This window comes from Uloborus diversus, chromosome 5 (assembly GCF_026930045.1).
Source record: "Uloborus diversus isolate 005 chromosome 5, Udiv.v.3.1, whole genome shotgun sequence".
In the NCBI taxonomy this organism is placed as follows: domain Eukaryota; kingdom Metazoa; phylum Arthropoda; class Arachnida; order Araneae; family Uloboridae; genus Uloborus; species Uloborus diversus.
This window is the reverse complement of record NC_072735.1, coordinates 109,102,620-109,128,041: the sequence shown is the minus strand read 5'-3', so window position 1 is coordinate 109,128,041 and position 25,422 is coordinate 109,102,620. Positions and strand designations below refer to the sequence as shown.

Below are 25,422 nucleotides of genomic sequence, written 5' to 3'. Positions count from 1 at the left end.
TCACTTCTAGAAGCCTGTCCCGTATTTATTGTTCTTAAATCTGGCAACCCTGTTAATAATACTAAAGAAAAAGGCAACACATTTCATTCCACGTGTTTCTTTGTTGTAAATTACAGGCTCCAGACAGTTTATGGTGTAATGTAATTTCAGAAGAATAGAAAAGAAAGCTTCCCACAAACACGATGAAAAGCTACTGTCATTCACTAAGCGTCAAAGCAAATTATAAGTTACGTCATTTGTTTGTTTTACCTTTTTCATCCGCCATTAGACAGTGGCTACAGCACCCCCTATAGTTTATTAGAGTTGCGAATCAGGAATTTAAAAAATAATTTAGTATTTCACAGCTGATGCACATAATAGAATTTCATAGTTCAAAAAATATATATATAAATTGATATTGAAGACAGGAAACAGAGGGAGTTTTATTAATATAAACTTTTACTTACTAATCTAGAAAATTTATATAAGGCAAAGTCGAAAGCTGATGACCTTTCATGGCTTTCTAGAGAAGCCCATAAGTTTTTTTTTTTTAAATCTTGTCGTCAAAAGTTATAGTGAAACTCTGAACAATTTGGTCAAAACATGATCAATGTTTGATCGAGTTCTAGAAGCTTTAAATTTATCGAGAGGACATCAGTATTGTTGGAATTCTTTCTTGAACGAGTTTGCTTCAAAACCGGTTGAAATGCCAGGGCTGCAAGAATCAAGTGCTGCCGAAACAAGTTCTTTTTCTTGATTGTCGTTGTTTGTTTACAGTAGAAAATTACATTTCAACTGAAAACTCGCGCCCAACTCCCTGATAATGAGCACATTGTAGAATTTAGGATTCGTCGATCACGTTTACTGCCCTCCCCATTTAATAGGAATTGATGCTTTTGACTTTTCCGCCGAGTGTCAACAATGCTGAGGAGCACTATAATCAATTAGTTGCTTAGAACAGGCTGGTGCAGTTCATTATTTCTTCCTTTATAATCATGATTCAGGTAAAATACTTCGTACTTCGTCTACAATACATGTTATTTTCAAGATAATATTAAAGTACTGTTGTAATAAAATATCAAGCTGTACTCATTTATTCAAACATTTTAAATAAGTCCAAAAAAGCACGGTCTTCTAAACAATTTCCGCAACTTTCGGTGGAGGTTCCTTTTTAACGTCTGGATCAAAGCCGTAATTGACGTAATTCAACATCTTCCATCTCGTCCTCCTCGTGAAGCAGCTGAAAAGCAAAATACAACTTACGTAAGTGATGCACAGACTAAAATCTAATTAAATGTAAAATTTAACAACGTTTACTAATTTGAATCTAATCTTAAAATAAGCATTCTTCCTTTCAATTAACTAAACGATTTCGCTTAGATAATATCTATTAAGTGAAGGAATAAATATTTCTTATTTTGTGAGAATGCTTTTGGCAATGTCTTTAACCAAGGCTTCACTTGATACGCGTCTTATCAGGCTCAGTCATTTCAATAAAAGTTGTAGTATGAAACCAATCAATCAAACAAAAAACCTGGTCAGACTCCAGTGACATCTGGTGGATTTTGTGGCAACTTTTAACTATATAAACAACAGATAAGATTATTCTTAAAGAGAATAGTTACTCAAAATTGAATTCAAAATTATTTGAGTTAATTTAAAAGCGGTTTTTTTCTTCCTGAGGAAAAGTTTGAAAAGATATTTTAGGCAAAAAGTGAAAAAATATGAAACTTTGTTTTCAAGAAAAATTAAGTTTGGAGACAAAATCAGATGAATATAAGCTGAGGAAGACAAATCAATGTAAATTCCGTGTATGAAAAAATGTAACTGCAAACCTTCAATAAATATAAATAGGAGTGAGCATTTATTGCAATTTATACATTGAACAACAATTTCAAACGAGCTTAAAAAGAAGTTTTCTGTTCGAAAACGTATGTGAATAAATGTTTTGGAAATACTGTTATTTTTTCTTTTTTTGGGGGGGGGGCGGGGGGAGGGGGGGGGTAATTTCTGCTTCCAATTAATAACAAACAAACACTGGAAATTTGGCTCTGAATGAAATAATGCGTAATATTATATAATTAAACATTACATCTTATGGACGAAACCGAACTGTCTATTAAACGTATGAACTATGCTTAATAATTTGTATCAAGAAAAAGTATTTTTTTGGTTTTATTATGCAAAAATTAATTACATATGCTTCATATGTAATTAATATATTTATCAGTTAAAACAGAAAACTAATGAAAGTAGCGATTGTTTCTCATAATTATTACTAACCCAGGCAACGCCGGATATTTTTGTTAGTTGATAAATATATTTATGGAAACATTCAGAGAGCTTTTAGTATTTTTTTTTTATACTTTAAAGTTTAATTCAAAATTAGTTATTTTTTAAAAACATATTCTGAAAATGGTGAATAGCTCAATTTGATATCTTTAGTTTTTTTACAACAAGAATTATTAAAATGCATAGAGATACAATTTTTCTAAAGAAAAATAAGTAGAAAAGATATCAAATAAAAATTTTGCCATAAAACTGATCGTTAGTATCGATCATTATAAATTACAATTTATATCATAAAGGAGTACGTTGTATGTTAAAAAACAAGAAATTTAAGTCATTTAAAAGTAAATTGAAACAATAATGAATTTACCCGGAAAAACATGACAACTTTTCATTTAAAGACTTTTATAAACCTATACATTCCAGCCTTTAAAAAAAATAATAATAAAAATTCCTTCTTTTTTCTTTTTTTTTTTGAACAAAACTTTTGCTTGTTGAAAAAATAAATAAATAAAAATAATAATAACAGTTAAAAAAATAAAAACAAGCCTAGTTAAAAGGTAAACGGTATTCCAATGTTTACGCATTGTGAGGAAATTTAAAGGGGAGAAACTTCACCACATAAATACATTATTGCACAAAAAAAACATGAAAAGTTCCACAAATTTTTAAATTATTTGTTAAAGATCAAATTTTAAAAAAAAAAGCCATTAAGTAGCATAAAAAGTTACATTAAAATGAAAAAAAAATGGAAAATTAAATTAAGCTATTTCGTAATCCGCCAAATCAAAACTAGACAATATTAAGAAGCAACCATGTTACTGTATTCAGCCAAAGATCCATTAAAGTGTAAAATAATTCGCCAGATAAATGTATTAATTAATTGAAAAACAAGAAAGTTCCATCAAAGTATCAAAAGAACAAACATTGGCGACAGCAATTTTAGCAATAGAAAAAGTTTTCGCCAATTTCACATGTTCCGCGACTCGATAATTCCCCCATGATTTTAATGTGAATATTAAATGGCAAGAAATATAATGCTGTCAAATTTTGTGACGCCAAAGAATTTCATATATGTGCGTCACGATGCATTTCAACTCTTGGCGATTATTTTTCATTTTATTTGTTGTCCCTGTATTCGGTTTTTTTGGTTTCAATAAAATGAAGCTTTTATAGTTGTCAAATATAGTTTGACAGCATATTTTTTTTTATATTTTATTGAAACTTTTAGTGTCGTTTCGTGGATAGTTTCATTTACTGAGAGGATTATTGAAACTTTTAATTAATAAATGGTAATAAATTTATGTGTAATAAAACTTTAAATGCTTTCGATCGTCGAATTTATTTATTTTTCGAAGTAGTATGTTATTTTGTTTTTTTCACGGATTTTAAATCAAAACAAAGTAAAATAATTCGCCAAATAAAAATGAGATGCTAAAATAATATGAGAAATCTCGTTAAAATATTTCGATAAATCAATTTCAATTCTCCATTATTATGTGACATAATCAGCAGAATAAATTAACCTTGTCATAAGTAAAAATTGAAAGTGTGTAAATTTTGTAAAATTAGAAAAAGAAGCAAACATACGACAATGTAAGCCTTATTTTTTAATTTTCGCCGACGATGATGTAAGTGCAATTTTTCAGTTTTCGCCAAGTAAAGGTAAAGAGAAAATTCACCAAGCTGAGCGACGTACCTGTAACTAAATAATATCAAAAGAGCAAATATGTATTACAGTCTTACCGATATTGTGAAAATAAAACAATTATTGTCGAAATCTTGACGATTGCGCCATTAAATACCTCCTTTAAATATGCAATAAAATACTATATAATTTATAAACAACAAGGTTTCCTTCTCAGACTTTTTTTTTTTTAATTTAGAGGAAGAGTAATGTTCGAACCCTTCTCGATATCAACTCACATTAAATGTCTCAAAAAATGTATACGTAATCTCTGGGGCTGACTTACTAAAAGTGAGACCAAGGCTCAAAATGCTTTGGAGTTCCCTGTGCTTCAGGGATACATTTTACCAGAAGTGAACGCCAATGAGAAATTCCTTGAATACTGAGTTGGGACCAGCTTTACCTGAAAAGGGAATTTATTTTCCTTGAAAAACAGACCTGGTACGCCGTTCCGGCATCAATTCACCCTGTACTACACTACTACACATCGGTTAACCATATCAATGAAATTTTACCTTAAAGATTGAAAAAACACCACTTTTTACAGCAGAAATAATACGTTAACTAATGTAAACAAATGATTTCCCCCGGTTATACTACAGCGCCATCTTACGGGCAAGGCGGCGCCTTTGATCTTTTGAGAAATGACTGAGCCTGATAAGACACGCATCGAGTGAAGCCTTGCTTTAACCAATCTTTAGAAGATTTTATGACTGTTTAAGGGACAAGTGAGAAATTTTCCCTTTTTTAGGAGAGAAATGTTTTTAATATTTGTGGGACATGTAATACATAAAATATATAAGGACTTTCCGATCTAATCAATTTTTATTTCTTTCTTCTGTATCTAATATACAGGGTGTCCACCCTATTGGTGGACCAACAGCTAATTTCCAAACCGTAAGAGACAAGCTTATAGTTTTAATTGAAAAAAAAAAAAATCTTTAAATTCCGTAAAGAATCAAAATTTATGAAATTTTTGTCAAAAAATCAAATTTTGAAACAATTACAAAATCTAACTTTTTAAATATTCCCCCAGTCCGAGCAATTATATTTAGTAAAATATTCTTGACACACTAACATTTGTGAAACTAAAAAAAAATCACTCTTTTGTGACCAAAATTGACCGAGTTAATGTTTTAAAAAATCACGAATTTTGAAGATTTTATGACGTCAGCGAGAGAGCTCTTAAGGGGATGTCTGTGAATTGACAAAGTGTGTAATAGGTTTAAATTTATTTTGGGTTCTTGTCATCAGGAGGCAATATTAATGGTTGAAAAGACTCTGAAAGTACTATTTAAAAGCTCAAAGCTTTATTTATGATTAAAAGTTTTTTTTTATATCTTATTTGTTTTAAGAATACATATCTAATTTCCATTCGTGAATTTGATTGGAAAGCATATTTTGTATCTCAATTTATGTAAAAGGTTATCACTGTATTTAAATTTACAGAATACTGGTAAATGAAAAAAATAGTACATTAAAAAGAAAGGAAAAACCGTAAAAGTTTGAATTATTTAGAGCTTCTGTTATATTATGATATTTCAGAAAGCTGACGATAATTTTGTAATTCTGAAGAAAAATGGTTTTTTCTTTTTACGCATTTTATTTAATGGTTATAACGAAAGTTTCCGGCCAAGAAAGAAAAAAAAAGTTGTGCAGACGATGTAAGCAGTGTCTCGAATCTTTTGTTACAGCATAAATTCTTTTTTTGAAACAATGCTAGGCTTTAGTTGCTCTTAAATATTCTCATTAGTTTTATTTTCATGATTTTTTTTTTTGAAAAACTGATTTGATTGCTTGCCGTGTTTCATAAATTAATTGAAGGGTGTGAAATGTTTTTCTAATTTCCATTCCATTCCATTTGTAGAAACGAGAAACACAACGAGTAGGGTCTTATAGCAATTCGTGGTTGCGAGGAACATAATTTGAATTTAAGATGATAAAAAAAAAGAATTTAAACTTTATTGAATTTAATTATGTTTTTCGCTATCACGAATTGCGAAAGGTTATTCGTTGGGTTTCCTGTTTCCACAAATGGAATGGAATCGAAATGACTTAGAAATTTGCACCCGTCATAATATTATGACTTAATTTTCTAGAATAGGTAATACGACGTACATCCGTAAAAAAGAAGTGGTGATTAGGATGTGGTAAAAAAGATCCGATATCCACCAGTGCACTTAGTATCATAAAGATTACTTACAGTATATACCGTCATGTATTTTTATTTCTGATCAATCTTGTATGATGAGAATTAGTAATCTCGAAATTTTGCATGAAGATGAACTTTTGCTGTTTAAGTTCATCTATACAGGTGTTTTTCCTGAAAAAAGGTAATTTTACACAAAGAAACCTTTTTTTTAAATGTAAAATCTGCTTGATTTAAGTCTTGAAAAAAATACGAATAAAATGAAACCACAGATTATTTTTAACTATGACGACGAAAATTTTACTATCTAAATAAATATTAAAAACAACCGTCGTCATGGCAATCTGAAAAATCAGAGCAACATCAAACTTTGGTCAAATGAAGACAATAAGCAATTTGTGATTGCTCAAAAAATCCCCTGACATTAAACAAAAATATTTTTTGAAACAAAAAAAGAATATAATTGTTTAAAAAATAATATTTGATTTGAATTTGAAAAGAATAATTTTGTCCATTTACTTGTTGTTGTTGTTGCATGCCCCCATGGTCAGCAGAGCTAGACCAGGTCCATGAGTTTGTTTACCCTCAAGAAATCCAGCACCGTCACTGGATCTTCAGTCAAATCCCTCCTGGAGAGCCCCAGGCACGACAGTATATGGTCAGGCGAGGCCTGCTCAACCGAACACTTGAAACAAGTCTGAAAGGTCTTCGACCCCTCCGAAAATTTTAAAGTTTTATGATGTCCACTACGAAAACGGGCAAGAGTTGTTTGTTCCTGTCTGTTAAACCCAGGTGTCAGGGAGCCACCAGGTCGTGGTCCATTTACTTAATGATATTTAGGGAATAGAAATAAGAGGTTCTTAAAACAAAACGACAAACCACTTCTAGCCCCCCCCCCCTCCCTGCCTTTTAACCATAAATAGGCTTTGAGCTTATAAATAGCACTTGCTAAGTCTTTTCAACCGTCAATATTTCCCTCTGATAACAAGAAGCAAAATAAATTTAAACCTATTAACACACTTTGTCAATTCGCATACATTCCCTTATGAGCTATCTCGCTGACGTCATAAAATCTCCGAAAATCATGATTTTTCAAAACTTTATAACTAGGTCAATTTTGGTCGTAGAAGAGTGATTTTTTTTTTACTTCATTATGTTAGTGTGTCAAGAATATTTTACTAAAGATAATTGCTAGTACTGGGGGGACTTTACAAAAAGTTAAATTTTGTAATTGTTTCAAAATTTGATTTTTTGTCAAAAATTTCAATAATTTTAATTTTTTACAGAATTTAAAGATTTTTCCCAAAAGGAACTATACGCTTATCTCTAACGGTTTAGAAATCAGCTATTGGTCCACCAATTGGGTGGACACCCTGTATAGAAAAAAGTGTTGGTTTTGTGAAAATATTCGATGGCTTCGAAGAATTTCGATGGATTTGCACGTTTCGAGGTGTGCTGACTACATATCGAGCTTTTTTGAGAAATGTAAGTGTGTGTGTGTTAAACTTTTTTTTTTACTGATTAGCAAAAACTACTTCATGAAACCAAACGAAATTTGGTACACATATGTGTCCCCATGTGAACTGCTGTCCGTAAGTTTTTGGCGTCAATTCCTCTTCGGGGAGCGGAGCTATCGAACGTTTCTTCCGGTATGCGTACCTGCTATATTTCAGAAAGCAGCTGGCGAAATAAAACAGAATTTGGTTCATTTGTTGACCTTAAAAGGTACAGTGGCTGATTCAGCTTGGTACTAGTAGCTCAAAGAGGGTTGAGCAATCGAATGTTTTTTTCCCGGTTATTGTGTCTGCTATATTTCGAGAGCTAATAAAAGGAATCAAACAAAAACTTATCAACAGGTAGGCCTTAGAGGGAGCAAGAGTTGATTTTATTTTGGTGCCAATAGCTCGAAAAAAAGGGGGGGGGGTTACTAGTTCATAGCGACTACTATATCTCAAGAAGTAATGTTAAGTTTTAGATGAAATTTAGAATGAATGTGAATGAATGTGAACAGGCCCTACTCAATTTTGGCACCAATCGCTCCAAGGGGACTGATTTTTGCCATTTTTTGTGCGAATAAAGTTAGCTTATTAATACAAAAATAAGAAAGATAAAACATAATGTCGTCTGCGATTTAATTGTTGGCAAAGGAACAGAAAAATCTCAATGATTTAAAATTTTTATCTGTTGTTATCTGTTTGTTAACAAACAAAATGGTGTCCTCCCAGTTTCACCAACACGAAACCCCACCCCCGTTTTTCAGTTTCAATCATACCTTTTTATACATTTAAAGAGCGGGGGGGGGGGGGGGATTTTAAATGTCGGCGAAACTGAGGATAAGCCAGCAAAATATTTGCAATTAATTTAAGCAAGGCTTTTAAAATATTTTTCAGTTTTCGGTTTTTGCTTTTGCTAGGGAATTCCGAAAATTCGGAAATTGGGACGACCGTCAAGCTTCTGCGAGCGTAATTTTATTTTGATGCCCTTTTGTGAATTTTTCTTTCTTATTTAAACATGCGTGGGGAGTCATCCCCTTTACCTGATTCTAGTATTTTCTACAGGGTGAATATATTCATTATTAATATGGAAATATTATTTGTATGATAATGATCAAAATTTAACCAAGTTTGGCGACATCTGATTTCTCGTCAAATGTACGTTTTTTTTAAAAAAATGATGCCACCTTGACAATAGCTTTTTAATTTCTCGTAAAACCCATAAAAATAATGTTCAATGGTGCATAGCATGCAAAGTCAACATACAGGTAAATTTTCAAGAACTACGGTAATTTTAAGCGAAAACTAATGGAATTAACGCCAAAATTTAGCCAGACTGCAACAAATTAAGAACACATAAACATAAAAATAATTATCATTCATACAATTTGTAACAATACGTTAGATCCAAAAATTTATAATATAGATATAGAAGGAAGTTTCTTGATGGCCCCAGCATACTAGTTTGAACTTTTCAAAGGTCTGCTGAAAATCTGGTGATATCTCACACGTTAAAACTTTTAGTAGCTAAGTCGCCCGGCTTTGCACGGTCTACCTCGAAAATAAAAGTTATGTCAAGTGACGCGTGTTCAACAATCAGAGGCTTGAACAAAAAAAAAATCAGTAAAATTTTGCGGCAAATTGCGGGAAAATAACCAAAAAGTAAACATTTTAAATCCTCCGATTACAGGAAAAGACTTTAAAAAAAGCCAGAATTTTATTTGTTCATATTCGAGAAAAAAATGACAACACACAGATCTTTTTTCTCAATGATTGTCTTCACGATACGAATTTTAATAAAAGCATTGTTACGAAAAGTTCAGATGAAGCACTGAATAATAATTTGAATAGAGGAAAGCGTTCGAAAAATAGGGATTTTATGCCGAAATCTAAGTGTCATAATTAATAGTTTTTAATTGATATCTCCGCTAATTATTATCGGAGGATTATGTTCAATAACCAAACATAAAGACGGAAAGATTACGAATCCATCGATACCTGGTTTAATGGTGAGTTCACTGTTTTTCGAGAGAAGTAACTTGGACATAGGTACATACATAGATACATACGCTCAGTTTTTAATTATATAAGATAATACATATTTAAAAAAAGATGTTTGCAACTTACTCTACGAAGTCTTTTAGGTATTTGCTACGCGTAGGAATAAATACTTCTTCCTCTTCTTTGAGAATACTTTTGACGATAACTGCAGCTGTATCCTCAACACTCAGCAAAGGTAGTAAACACGGAAACCTAGTTACATAATAACAGTTATATATAAAATAATTTACAGAGACTAAATCCAGCAAATTTATCTTTTTTCCTTGAATTTTAATGGAAAAAATATCAATTTAAAAAATTTACCTTAATCAAAAATATCAATTTGAATTGAAATTTGAAATTAAGGTCAATTTTCAACCCCCGACACACAAAGGAACGGAGTTATAAATTTGACGTGTCTGTGTATCTGTTTGTCTGCCTGTGTAACTCTAGCGCCTAAACGGATGGACCGATTTTGAAAAACTTTTTTTTGTTCGAAAGGATTGTTGATCGAGAGTGTTCTTAGTTAGGTTGCGTTTTTGGATGACATTAATTAACATTAATTAAGATATTAATTAGAAACCTCTAAAACGTTTTCGCGATTTTTGCAATGAAAACAATTTTTAAATTTAATACCAAAATAAAGAAAAAAAATTTCCGCTTCTGATAGAATGTGTTTGGAACTTCCATGTTTCATAGAGTTCATATTATAACGTTTTTTAAAGCAGATTTTAATAACGGCCAAGCCTTTATTCACGCGATTGATAACAGAATTCATTGTTGGCCGACAGGGAAATAAAACACAATGATTTAAAATTTTTATCTGTGGACAGTTTCTATTTAATAGCAAATAAAATAATTGGCATTGATTTTTAATAATCTAAGGCTTTTAAAAAGATTTTCAATTTTCCCTCTTGATTCTACAGTTGTACGCAATCGTTTTTTCTTTTTTTTTTAATTTTTAATTTTATCGTTGCTTGTTTGAAACTTTTGTTGTAACTTAAACAAAACTTTCTTGTGTACTTTATTTGTCTGAGATGACAGAGTGGTGTAGAGGTTAGGAGTTGGCTTCTTACACCCAAAGGTGCAGGTTCAAGCCTGGCTCCAAGAGATGGATTTTCAAGAAGCAGAAAATGTCAAATGATTATGCGTCATGTAAAATATCCCTAGAGTTTTCTATTTTCTAATTTACGATTTAATAATAAAATACATTTTTTACAAGGGTAAAAATTAACATTTTTGTATTTTTATTGTCAGTTGTTTAAGTTACAATAAGAAATCTGTGAACATTCATTAACAAAAGACTTTTAAGAAGCGAAACTCTCTTTTTCTCTTCTATAGAGATAGTTAAAGAGATAATAAAAACATACGAATATAGACAACACCGCTTGGCATAGGACAAAGAAGAGTCATTCTTTTTAATTGTCCAAACTGATTTTTTTTTCTAAAAAGATCTTTAAACTAAAAACTTTTAGGAGAAAGGGCTATGTGAAAAAAAAAGAGAACTGAAAATTTTTCTTGAAATGTTAAAGAAATCTATATTTTTATAGCAAAAATATAAAAGTAAGCAATAGTAAGAAGTCACTAAAATAAAAAATTTTAAAACCCACCGACTGCGTCGCAAATTTAGAATCAAGAGGGAAAACTGAAAATCCTTTTAAAAGCCTTATACTATTAAAAAAGAAATTATAATTACTTTATTTGTTAACAAATAGAAACTGGTAACATATAAAAATTTAAATCCCCTTTTAACACCCGACACACAAAGGAAGGGGGTTATAAGTTTGACGTGTGTGTGTGTGTGTGTGTGTGGCACTCTAGCGCATAAACGGATGGAAGGAGAGTTGATCGAGAGTGTTTTTAGTTAGGTTGCGTCTTCGGCTGACCCTAATTAACGAAGATATGAATTAAAAATTTCTAAAAGGCTTTTCGCGATTTTTGCAGTGAAAATATATTTAATAATTTTAAAGTATAGTACCAAAATAAAGAATATTTTTTTCTGCGTCTGATAGAATCTGTTTGGAACTTCCATGTTATATAGGATTCGAATTATAACGCTTTTTAATGCAGATTTCAAATACGGCTAAGCCTTTTTTCAGCGATTAGTTACCGAATTCATTGTTGGCCGACAAGGAAATAAAAAGCAATGATTTTAAATTTTTATCTGTTGTCAGTTTCTATTTGTTAACAAATACTTGTAATTGATGTTAGTAGTATAAGGCTTTTAAAGGGATTTACAATTTTCCCTCTTGATTCTACATTTGCGACCCTGTCGGGGGATTTTAAAATTTTTAATTCTAGTTGCTTGCAACTTTCTTATCGGCCAACAATGAATTTGGTTACTAATTGTTGAACAAAAGCTTAGTCGTATTGAAAATCTGCTTTAAAAATCTTATAATTTGTATTTTATATAACATGGAAGTTCTAAACACATTGTATCAAATGCTGGAAAAAATACTCTTTATTTGGGTACTAAATTTTATACTTTTTAAATACATTTTTACTGCAAAAATCGCGAAAACTTTTTAGAGGTTTTTAATTAATATCTTCGTTAATTAATGTCATCCAAAGAAGCATCCTAGCTAAGAACACTCTCGATCAACTCTCCTTTCGAACAATTCTTTTTTTTTCCAAAATAGGTTCACCCGTTTAGGCGCGTCAAACTTATAACCCCATTCCTTTGTGTGTCGGGGGTTAAAAACTATAGGTGAACATTGTAGAGATTAATATTCGATTGTTTCGATACGAATCAAAACTCAGACTGCGACGTAACAGCATAAAAGACGGAGGAATGTTTTTTTCGTCCGATATGTGAATATGAAATGCTATTCTGCATTAAAAAGTTGTTAAAAAAAACTTTTGTAAATTCTTGAGAACTTTTTTTTTTCTGAAGAGGGCAAAAAGTTTTCACTGTTACATACTCAAATTTTAGAAAAGAGGCTTTTATACTTTTCTTTGGATGAGCTTAGAAAAAAATTAAACCTAGGAAAATATGCAAAATACTTTTTTTTTTCAAAAATTCATAAAAAATTGGCTCTATTTTCGAAAAAAAATTTCATAATATTAAAAATTAAATTTCGTAAATTAGAGTACAAAAAATGTTTTTCTGCCGCAATTGGTCCGGGATCTGTAGGGTAAAAAGTGCTAAAAATCACATAAAACTTAAAATAACTTTTTTTCTAATTAAAATATCAAAAATCGAGGCCCAGGGTGCGCACTGTCAGCAAAAACACCCCTGTATGTCATCAAATTTTATCTTTCTAGGCCTTACTTCTTTTTCTGAGAAGCATGCCACACACAAACAAACTTCTTATTTTATTATACGTATAGAAGATAGATAACTTTCAATGTCTTTTTTTGAAGCATAATTTGTTCCAGTTTGTTTAACTATATTTAAAGTATTTTACCTTGTTTTAACATTGGAGATAAGTCCAGTTGTAATGATGATTGGATTGATGGTTGTTAACCGGATATTTTTCTTCTTCATAGCTTGAAGCTCGTTGTATAATGCGTCCATTAACCCAGCAGCAGCATATTTAGATGCACTTGAAAAAAAATGCGAGAATTTTTAAATAGCTTTGTCAAAAACTCTTACCGGCACTAACATTTTAAGAGAGTTTCAGCTTGGAGAAACTGATTTAACAAAGTTTTTACTTTCTAATTGACACAGAAGTCGCAGCCTTTATAAATGGGCCTTTACTCAAACTGTACGACGCATGGCGTACCTAAGGTGGGCTGGCCAGATTTCTGTAATATCAAACCGGGGCACCGAAATACCCCCTCCCAAACGGCGTATCAAGTATTCAAAAGAGAACACGCCCCTGTTTGGTTTTTAAAGTGTTTTAGAAGGTAGTTCATTCTTAACGCTATGAATAAAGGGTTACTAGTTATGAGCCTAAACCAGGGGTAATAAATAGTATATGACGCAGGCAGATACATTTAAACATTTTGTTTCCCACACGTTAATATTTTAAAGTTACTTTAGTAAAAAGAAAAACTTTGAACGAGAAATAAAAATTTGAACAACATTTACGTGTACTTTGCATTGGTAGGACTTTTTTGTTTTTATTCTTGTTGTACAAATCCTCACAAGCTAATCCGATATTAATTTTACAAGTCAATGTTACAAATCTGTACCTCAGAGCCAAACTAACGTAAATCACATAACCTCTACATTACAGGAGATAGGAAAAACATTTATCTGCCACATGCAAAGGATAGAAAGCGCGTTCTTTTAACACTGGTAAATTATTGCAGAGGATTTTTCTTGTTTTTTAAATTTACGTTTGCGCGGCTCGATATGGGTCAGGATATCACACATACAGTAATAATCAGAAAATCGCAATTTTCGGACTTATGTCAGTCTGGCTCTGAGGTACAGAAAACACAAAGTTATTTTAAATAATCTTTCACAGTTAATTATTTTTATACATTTTTTGTCATCGGTGATTAAATTTATCTTTTTCCGGGACATGAAGTAATGCGGCCGGGACTGTCCCGGTCAAACCGGGACATCTGGCAAGCCTAACCTAAAGTGACTGTACTTCCCGTTTTGAACGGGGCAGCCCTATTTTCAGATATCCTAAACAGAACGGAACACTGAACGCTACAACCAAAAGTCACTGAGTGGCGTTATTTAAGCATTTTCATTCCAATAAATTAAATCATACGTAATTATTTAACGTGTTTTATATTTCTCTGGGCCTAATGCACTCATAGAAATGGTATTTTCGCTTATGACTAATTTGTGAATTAACGAAAAATCACAGTTGCAAACCATTGTTCTTAAAGCAATGGGGTCAGCAATTAAAGTCAAATGCATGAAATTCTATCAAGAGTTTCATTTTTCTTTAAAATGAGCACTAAGTAAATGCAGTCAAGCAAATTCAATTCAAATTATATTAACATACTAGTGGTACCCGCACGGCTTTGCCCGTAGTTGAAAATTAAAAGGTCATTCGGTTCGCCTGTATATTTACAAATAATGGATGACGAATTTCTCGCCAATTGACTATGTTCATTCAACTCCCATTCCACGTCATGATAATTTCGTAATTTACTCGTCCATCTTATTATAATTTCGCACAGAAAAATGTTCTTAAAATTGAAATAGAAAAAGAACAAAATCGAATTTTTGAAAATTCGCTTCGGTGTGCGCACCCCCATGCTACAAACTAACTTTGTGCCAAATTTTATGAGAATCGGCCGAACGGTCTAGGCGCTATGCGCGTCACAGAGATCCAGACATCCCACAGAGATCCAGACATCCTACAGACATCCTCCAGACAGAGAGACTTCGAGTTTTATTATTAGTAAAGATTAGCTGCGTCGCCTGGCTTTGCACAGTCCACCTCGAAAATAAAAGTTATGTCGAGTGACGCGAGCTCAACACTCAGGCTTGAACCAAAAAAAAAAAAGTCAGTGAAATTTTGCGGCAGATTCAGATTGCGGAAAAAAACCCAAAAAAGGAAACATTTTAAATCCCCTGTGTGATTACTGGAAAAGCCTCAAAACAAAAACAAAAATTTTACCTGTTCATATTCGAGAAAAAAGATGGCAACAGATCTTTTATCTCAATGATTTTCTTTACGCTATACCATAGACTAATAATAAGAAAAGACCGAGCTTTCCCAGACTTGCTGATGAAAAAATTGGTTCATGGATACATCATGTGACTGATGGGAAGCTTGGTGAAAACTTTGGCAGCATGGTTGCTAGATGGCAACATTATCTATAGTTTGGCACTCGACATGTATTTTAAGACGTAATGTGTTTTCATTATAATTTTTTTCCAGGTGCAGAGATTGAACTGTTTTTCTTTTAGTTATGCATTATTTTGACATTAGTAATTAGTTTTTGATCACAGTTTTCTGTAACTTTTATTTCATTTGGAACGGCTACGTCAGCGTTGGGCGTGAACGTAATGGCGTAAACGTTTTGCGTTAACGCAAAAATGTACTAATCGGTATCTTAATTTGAAATTGTAGGTAAAAATCTTACCGTTTGCCGATTCTTTTTGTGCGCTTGCATATTTAATTGCTTAGAGAGTTATTGAAATCGACTATAGAAAATGCACAATATTATCTAAACGATAAACTCACTATGTTAACAAAATATTTACAACTTAGAATAACAAATTTACAAATCGGACTCCATAAAATATTATTCCTCCGTGTTCCATCAAATCTATTTATTTTATTTCTCGCGGGTGTTGATCGTATGCTACGGAACAACGCCCGCTTTTGCTAGGATATCCACCAGTCACATGGTTTGGTTTATGAGCAGCAAAAGGGTTGCCATAGCTCGGTCTACTCTTATTATTAGTCTATGGGCTATACATTTTAATAAAAGCATTGTTGCGGAAAGTTGAGATGAAGCACTGAATAATTTTTAAATGGAGGAAAGCCTTTGAAAAGTATGGATTTTATGTCGAAAAGTGTCATAATTAATAGTTTTTAATTGATATCTCCGCTAATTATTATGGGAGAATTATGTTAAAGAGCCAAACATGAAGACGGGGAGATTACGAATCTATCGATAGCTGTTTCGATAGTCAGTTCACTGTCGTTCGGGAGAAGAAGCTTGGGCATACATAGATACATACATAGGTACATACGCTCAGTTTTTAATTATATAAGATTACATTAATTCTTCTCTTTTAAGTGTTCATTTCCATTTTTGCCTATCATATACTATTTTGCCAAACTTTAAGGGGTGTTAAAGGGACGGTAAGAAGCAAGAATCATCTGAGAACATATGGTTGCAAATATAATGTTGACGCGCTACATGCGCACAAAGCCAGAAACTGATGGATGCAAAACAACTACCAAATTTATTGCACAAAGACGATTTTACACAACATTTTAGTTTTTAGGAAAGGTTTAAAGCTGTTGTTAAAATTTGCGGGCTGCAGTTGTAGTACACGCGTCGCAATGATGAAGCACTCAATAGCAATAACGGGTCATTTTCACAAACTTTTATCGATCATTACACCTTCGTTACGTCGCGTTAGAGCTTTCATAGGTCGTAACTTTTAACAACTGCTCTAGACCTTTCTTAAAAACTAAAATGTTGTGTAAAATCGCCTTTGTAATAAATTTGTGACCTGTTTTTGACTCATCAGTTTCTGATTTTGTGTGTATGTAGCGCGTCAACATTGCATTTGCGACCATATATTCCTGTACGTTATTGCTTCTACATCCCTTAAAGTTTCTCCCAAGAGTTTATACTCACCCTCTTTCTCATTTGCAGATGCTTAAAATTGGCAAATGTACTATTTGGGAAAAAAATAAATGGTCACTTTAAGCATATGTTGGCCACCCAGACATCAGTAACATTTGCTGAACTATATGACTGATGTAACATAAATACGTTTGACATCTTTAGAAAAAAAAAAGTTTACAAAACGAATAAAATTTCAAATCATTTACTAATTGTAAGTTGTTCCAAATGATTTTAAATACTTATCCTCATAAGCCAATGCCTATCATAAGCCTTATAATAGCCAATGATCGAATAACGCGTGTGTTTCAACAATGAAACTCACGCCACGGCATGAAACAAATAATAATAAATGCTTTGGAAAATAAACACATCACAGTTAAACCTCGTTCATCCGGACTAACTGGGACCAAAAGCAATCCAGATAATCGAAAATCCGGATAACTTGAGTGATATGGGTGGTAATCAAAATAAAACCTTAAATAGACAGAAGTACTTTTTACTACAGCAAAAAACATTACTTTGTAGCAAAAATACATAGAACTGTTCTGCGCAATATATTTATCATTTATAGTGCTGTTGCAGTAATGTCGGGCTGACTCTCCTAAGTACGTCATGATCTGCGTTAAATTATTATAACTTATTGCATGGTCTATATGCTGGGGTTGTTCATTTAATCAAAAGAAAAAGCGAATGTTTGATGTGTTTATAGTTCAGCTATCATACCTATTTTTTTAAATGTGAATGTAGACCTTTTTGAAACTACAAATTAGATCCGGATTAACCGGAGATCCTGATAAACCGAAGATCCGGATAAATGGGGGCCGGATAAATGGGATTCCACTGTGTTACTGTCTTTCAATTTAAAAATGCTTATGTCAGCCAATGGAAGATAATAGGGGTCTCGGAGAAAGTGGTCACATGGGTCTCATTCACATAGGATGTGGATAGAAAACCTGATGTGTTAGAAGAAAATAAACTACTGTTCTGAAATCATCATGCCTATTTGACTCTAAAGCAGCGTCAAAAATCAAACTCAGCAAAAATCATGTTGAAAATTGTTTCCCTGCGTCATTTTACATTTAAACATAACTTTAATTAATGTTTAAAGATATGTTTATTTATAAGTTACTTAAAAAGACAAAATTATAAGTCATATCGCCAATTAAATAGCTTCCGTATCGTAAAATAATGACTTATGTAATGACTAATTGTATAAATCGTAAAATAATGACTGTTTACACGTTATTCCTATGCGAAAGTATTAGTAATATTTTTTATTACTTTGACAGAGATATTCAGCAAGCAATGAGTTTCATTAAAAGTAAGGTGTGTTCATACTGTACTGATGTACAGAACTTGTAAGAATACTTAACAAGTAAAAGTGTTGCCTTTTCCTTTGATTAATTAAAAGCTCTTTTTCTTTAAAAAAAGTTTTTTTTTCCTCTCATTTTCAACATGCCTTTAAAAATTAATTAAAATAGAACCTTTTTTCCGGACGAAATCCAATTATTCGTAAGAATTTTTGAATGGGATTTGGTCCCAATTGATTCGGATAGTTAACGTTATATTGTATCAGAAGTGCAACACAATAGTATAATATCTTCAACCAGATAGTAAATAGTTTGTCTGCCATAGCGAAAAATTCGTCATATTGCCAATGTACGCTTATTCCACTCTGTCCCTACAGATCTACCATTAAAAATAAGAATTTCAAACAGATTTCTTCTATTGAAAATTCAAAATAAATGATACATGAATTCAACTGACCAGTAATCCGTCATGTAAGGAACTCCTTGATGACCAGCTATGGAAGCAACTGCAACAACATGCCCTTGATCTAATTCCATCATTCTCGGTAAAAATTGTTGTAACATCTGGAACAGAATCACATTTTAATGCTGAATGTGGAAAGGAAACGTAAATTTTAAAACTAAAAATAATAGCAACGTAAAGATACAATTACGGCAAACTCTCGATTATCCACGGTCTCTCTACACGTTTCTTTTTTTTTTTTTTTTTGCCGATGATAACTGAATGTAGATAAATGCACCCACTTTAGCTTAACAAGTTCAAAAGCTATTTTTTGACATTCTCATTTCTCCCCCCCCCCCCCCCCCCCAGTGACATCAAAACATCTACGGTCACCAAATCCTGACTATTTGAAGCCTGATTTTCAGATCTACACTACTATAGTTCATTCAGGGAGAAGTGATAGCGGAAGTGAACAAAGAGGGTTGCTGTTTGGCTCGAGCATTTGCCTTTTTCATGAATTGCGCATTGGATTGGCTATTTTGTTAGTGAACATTTCTCTTATTCGATTGGTGCTTCTTAAAATTATCCCAGCGCCAAGCAGACAATGGAATTGCCAAGTGGCACGTTGCTTTGTCAATTTCCGTAATCATTTCTCGCTGAAGGCGGAAAAGTTGAAGCAGCACTACTTACTGCTTTAGATCTACACTACTTACTGATTTTTAGATCTACATTGCTCTTACTGATTTTTAGATCTACACTACTTACGCGAGTAAAGGAGTGACTAGACCAGTTTTGTGCGAAATAATTCCTGCATTTTTTTTTTTTTTTTTTTTTTTTGCGTAACCTGGCTTGATCTGTTTCAGTACATTTTACTTGCATAATTTGTTTGCGTATGTGTGTAATTCATTTGTAATAATGAGCGATCCTTCTTTAACTTTTACATATACTGTTATCGTTTTTAGCTATAGTTTAAATGCATGCGAATGTTATAGTTTTTTTTTTTTTATAGCTATTGCATACCCTAGTGCTATCGTTATACAGATGTAGACATTCATTTAAAAACGATGTGTCGACAGTGACCCCAAGTCTCTTTCTCAGACAACGCCAGTGTAAAACATTCTGAATTCTTTCATTGCTAGCTCTAACGTAATAAAACCGTCACCCAACCTCAATGCATAACTTTCTTTTACTAAAAAATATTAATTGATGTTTTTCTTCAGTCAATATCTGAAAGCATGTTTTGTTGTTATTAGATACACTAGTTTTTCGCACGTGTGTGACATTGTTCTTTTGTTCGCTAAACCACAAATATTTTATTGATTTCCAAATTATTTGCAACCTTTCTTTTTAAGAATATGTCTTCAAATCATAAGTGACAGCGCAGCAATATTTGTTTAGTTTAACAAAAAAAAAAAAAATGATGGTAAAACTTTGACCGAATGTCTATCATTGGTTCGTGACATTATGCAATATTCGTAACACAAAGCGATAATAACATTAATGACCTCTCGTCTCATATTTGCTCAATAAGTTTTGTTAGATTCAGGGTGAGGCAAATGAGAATCAAAGGCCTTGCAGCTAATCGTTTGTCAACACCCTTTGTCAGCTGTTCCTCAGCCATAAGGAAAACATATATAAGAAGAAGGAATTTTTAATATTATTCTTTCGTCATTTGAAACAAACTATCGCTGTGCAATAACTGAACTACTTATTTATTTTCTCACTATGCTAAGTGGAATATGACATGCTATGTAAAACAGTTACACATCCTGTACTATGTAAAATGTTTAACTTTTTTTTAAGGATTGAAAGTGTGATTTCAACTTGGAATGGAAATGTCTGTTGGAGTGAGGGTACATATTCTTACAATCAAACGAAATATCGTCGCCTTAGAGCAACAGTAGGATATCTTAGTTTTATTTCTGGGATTAGATGACTTACTGTTGCTCTAAGGCGACAATATGGTTTTTTCTAAAGACGGAAACTTATCGGTAGAATTTGAACCTCATTTGTCCCTGTTGTATGAGAGTATTAACTACTGTATTGTAGCAATTTTTCAGCAATAAAATAAGTTGATGTATATTTTTTCAATGTGATTCAGCCCCATCATCACACCCATTTGTTTTGGCGTTCAGAAGAAGTTTTCGTTCAATTAATATAACTATGGAATAGTGGCAATGTATGCCTAATACAATGAGCAAAAATACAATCAAAAGTAGTTTGAACTACACAGGGGTGGATACAGACTACCATTTTAGGGTGGGGGGATATGCTGAAGTACAAACGGTTTTGGATGCAAAATGTTTTTGAAACTGCTTGGGTGTCAATAAAAAGTATCAAATCGGAACGAAAAAAAGTACCTAATACAGCATAAACGTTACTGGGGGATTTTCAACTGCATTGACACATTAGGTTCGACACATTGTGAAAATATTTGTTGTTATAAACATTAAAACTTTCCTGGGCATAAATTTCTTACAATTTATAGCTTTCTAACCAGCTGATAATTCGTGAGTCAATTTGTTTAGATTTTAGAAATTCCAAAAAATTTCTTGGCAAGTCACCGTTTTTCTCATGAGTTTTACTTTTATAAACCATTCTGTAATTTATTTTCTAAAAGTAAATAATTCAACAAATCTTGATTTAATTATCTTAAATACTCAGTTTTAAGTCGAAATGATATAAATATTTATTTATTTAACAAGTTTTAAATATTGTAAAAATGTTTTTCTCATGAGTGTTACTTTGTTTCCTATACAAAGGGAAAAGTTTACGATAACAACATATCAAATGAAACATTTAATGTTTTCATTGCCATTACCACGAATAGATAAAAAATTTTACCATTGAAACCAATTTTTAAAGAGTTAAGAAAAAGTTTATTAATACAAATACTAAATTTTGCCTGACCATGAGAGACGGTAACACTCATGAGAGATGGACTCATTAACTTATTTATTGTAGAGTTTCGGCAGTAATTCTTCTAAACTATGTATTTATTTAAATACCATATCTTGAGAATTAGAGTCTTTCCTAAACAAAGCACACAAATTTCATTTTTGCAAACATAAGCTTTGTGTCAGTGTTCATTCTTCAATTTTTAATAAAAGGGAATTAATTATACATATATGTGTGAAAAAAATATATCTCTTTGAAAAAGGTTATACAATATCAATAATTATGGATATACTCATTATTTGGGCCTCTTTTATCAGGAGTGTTACTCCCTTCTCATGAATGTTACGTGTTAAAAGTAACACTCATGAGCGGTAACACTCATGAGATTTATAGAAGAATTCTTCGCAGGAATAAATTCTATCGGTGTTTTCGAAACTTTAATTAGATCTCTTATTTCCTTACCAAAAAATACATTGCTGCCTAATTGTACATTTCTATACTTAAAGAAAATATTACAAAATAAATGGATAACATTCATAAGAGGTGATAAAAATACTCTTCTCATTGAATTGTACAATTCAATATACAACGTATAAGGAATAAATGTATCTATTTTTAGACTTACACATTCTAAGAAGAAACAAATATTGTTTCCTGTTTCCGCAAACACTTCCACACATACATCAACCTATTGCTAATACTGCTGCTAACTACGATAAAGAAATATTTTGCAAGTAAAAAATATTTAATTCTCTGCAGTAACACTCATGAGTTACACATAAGGACACAAACTGCATTGAAATTTTACTGTTCAGTAAAATATATTTCAGCTGTGAATAACTAAATATTACTTCCTTCTTCAATGCACAAAAAGTAAAAAAAGTTACTCGAAAGCGTACAAAAAAGATGTAGAAAATGAATTTAGAAAATTCATTACAAGGAAATTTCCGTTACTAGCTAACTTAAGTAATAGAAAAGGCTTATTAAACTTTGATCATGAAAAAAAAAAAAAAAACACTGAATGCATTGAATTAAGTGTAAAATAATGCCTTACTACAGCTGTTTCAATGACAAAATAATAACAATAATAATAATAATGATAATTTTATCAACGTAAAAAGGAACGGATAAAGTCGAAACACCAAATTGTCAATCGTTTTGAAAATCGCCCTACTAATTAATTTTATAAGCAATGAAAAGAAGTAGGTAGTATTTCAAATATTTACTTTTTAAAATAATTAATGAATTGAAAATATTACGTAAATCGTTTACATTTTATTGATGAACTATTTGAACACAATGTGGATGGATAAAATTGCCGAAAGTTGGGATGGGGGGGGGGGGTGCTAACCTCCGTGGCCCTCCCGTTGTATCCGTCCCTGGAACAGGGTTTAAGTTGGGTTCAAAAGTTCTTTAGCATAAAAGCTAAAATTGAGGGGAAAATGTTAGCAAAATAGTAAAATGTTACACATTCTCATATATTTATATATGCCTCAGTATGTTTCATCTCCAGTTGAAAATACAATTCATATTTCATCTGTGACATCTTTGAAGAAATAAGTACAACAGCTATTTTTTATAAAAACTTTTTAACAAAAAAATTGAACCGCCGAAAAAACTGAAAAGCAAAAAATAATAAACCATTTTAATTAAAACTTAATAACTAAGTTCTTAAACTGATGTAAGTATACCTAAGTATATATTTTTGTAATAATTTAGAGTTTTTAATTAACCTTAATAACTCAGTTCTTAAATTAATGTAAGTATACCTAAGTAGTTTTGAGTCGGTGCCAAACAAGTAAATTAATTATTTTTGTAAAGCGTGAGGCGCAGCGGTGGCGTATGGCGACACGCCCCTTCGCCGGAAAATGCCGAGCGTTCACGAAGTTAAACCCGAACGTCGTCGAGTGGTCTCGAAGAAGCACGTGTCGAGTATTTGGCTGCTACTGAGCTTTTGCCTCATATACAACAGTCAAAATGTTTATATCATTGTTCATCATACTGAAGAAGGATTTCTCATCTTGTTAAAAGCTCAAATAAATGGTTTTGTGGGTCATAGTATTATTCAGCGTAAGTATGGCATAACAACTGTAGCCGTTAATTGCATACATGATCCTGAAGATTTTTCTCACTGGTTGTTTGCCTCTCTCGTGCGAGGTCCCAAAGGTTTCAAAGCTCCAACGAGAGGTACTTTTTGTTGTATACGATCTAAGAGTATTCATGATTTAATGATGGCGTGTGGAGGGAGCATTTTTTGAAACATTTATGTTTATCGCCGGACATTTCACATTACATTGCTAATTTTATATGGTTATTTCTTTAAATTTAGGTAATTTAGGGATCTTTGTTTATTTATTGTTTGGCACCGACTCAAAACTACTTAGGTATACTTACATTAATTTAAGAACTGAGTTATTAAGTTTAATTAAAAACTCTAAATTATTACAAAAATATATACTTAGGTATACTTACATCAGTTTAAGAACTTAGTTATTAAGGTTTAATTAAAATGGTTTATTATTTTTTGCTTTTCAGTTTTTTCGGCGGTTCAATTTTTTTGTTAAAAAGTTTTTATTTTATAATTTTTTGTGGCTATAAGCTACTAATGTGGCTATAATCTGTATGCTTATATTTTTGATTACTTTTAAAATAGCTACCTACCTTACTTTAGCTATTAACATATATATATATATATATATATATATATATATATATATATATATATATATATTTATATTTATAATCGTATTTTAACAATTATCTGTTGTGTTAAATAAATAATTTTAAAAAAGCAGGCTTTATATACTAACATAGGTAGGCCTACAAAAAATGCTGCTCGGATGAGGAAAAGATGTTTAGAAGAATCTATTAATGAGAAAGAAAAAAGGTTGGAAGCAAACAGAAAGAGAATTACATTAACACGTTCACAGGAGAGTTTGGGTCAGCGCGAGGAAAGACTGTCCAGAATGAGAAGCTACAATAACGATAGGTTATTGCAAGAAAGTGATAAGCAGCGCGCTCGTCGTTTAGATCTGATAAGAGAGCGACTTTCAAATGAGAGTGAAGAGCAACGCGCTCATCGTTTAGATCTGATAAGAGAGCGACTTTCAAATGAGAGTGAAGAGCAACGCGCTCATCGTTTAGATCTGATAAGAGAGCGACTTTCAAATGACATTGAGGACGAACGTATGCTGCGTTTGGATGCTGCTCGTAACCGTTCAGCAATGGTGGTACTTCACGAATCTTCCGAGGAGAGAACTAATCGTCTGAGCGCCATGCGACAAGCAGCTCGCGATCGAAGAAACCAGTGTAACGCAGAAAACTTTAAGAAATCAATTAATGTTTATGCTGACTTGTCGTGTTCAATATGCAAAAAAAATTTGTATCCTCAGCAACGTAGGAAATTGCAAACTAAAAATTTAGGCTCTATTTTGCCTAACGAACTGGTAGCTTTAGGTAATATAATTACTTGTTCACGATGCTCATACAATATTAAAAAACATAAAACTCCACCCCAGGCCTATTGGAACAAAATGTCGGTAGCTGCAATACCTACAGAAATTGATGAGTTATCGGAAATTGAGAAACGTTTTATTTGCAGAGTAGTGCCATTTCTTAAAATGATAAAAGTTCAAAATCGTTTGAGCCAAGACTGGTGCGAAGGGCAGGCAATCCTTTTTGCTCAGGATGTGGTCGAGCTGGCGGAACAACTTCCGCTTGAACCTAATCAAACTAGATTAGTGCTCGTAGTAGAAAGTCGTGAAAATTTAGAACATTCTAGGGAGTTTCAAATTGATATAGGTAAACTTCAAGTGGCATTGCAGTGGCTCCTAAAGAATAATGCACTGTATAAAGATGTTCGTGTGCATTTTCCTACTGTGATCGATATTTCTACGATAACACAAATTGCT

At 32.2% G+C, this 25,422-nt stretch overlaps 1 protein-coding gene across 1 annotated transcript in view; it reads right to left on the bottom strand.

Moving 5' to 3' along the window:
* Positions 1-392: 392 nt before the first annotated feature.
* The window catches only part of LOC129221926 (17-beta-hydroxysteroid dehydrogenase 13-like), a 42,326-nt gene continuing 17,296 nt past the window's right edge, over positions 393-25,422 (bottom strand). The window contains exons 3-6 of the mRNA XM_054856308.1: positions 18,629-18,735; positions 13,045-13,182; positions 9,725-9,850; positions 393-1,219 (exon numbers count right to left, since the gene is read on the bottom strand). Coding sequence (XP_054712283.1) covers positions 1,114-1,219; positions 9,725-9,850; positions 13,045-13,182; positions 18,629-18,735 — 477 coding nt within the window. The 3' untranslated portion in view covers positions 393-1,113. The remainder of the gene's footprint in view (positions 1,220-9,724; positions 9,851-13,044; positions 13,183-18,628; positions 18,736-25,422) is intronic.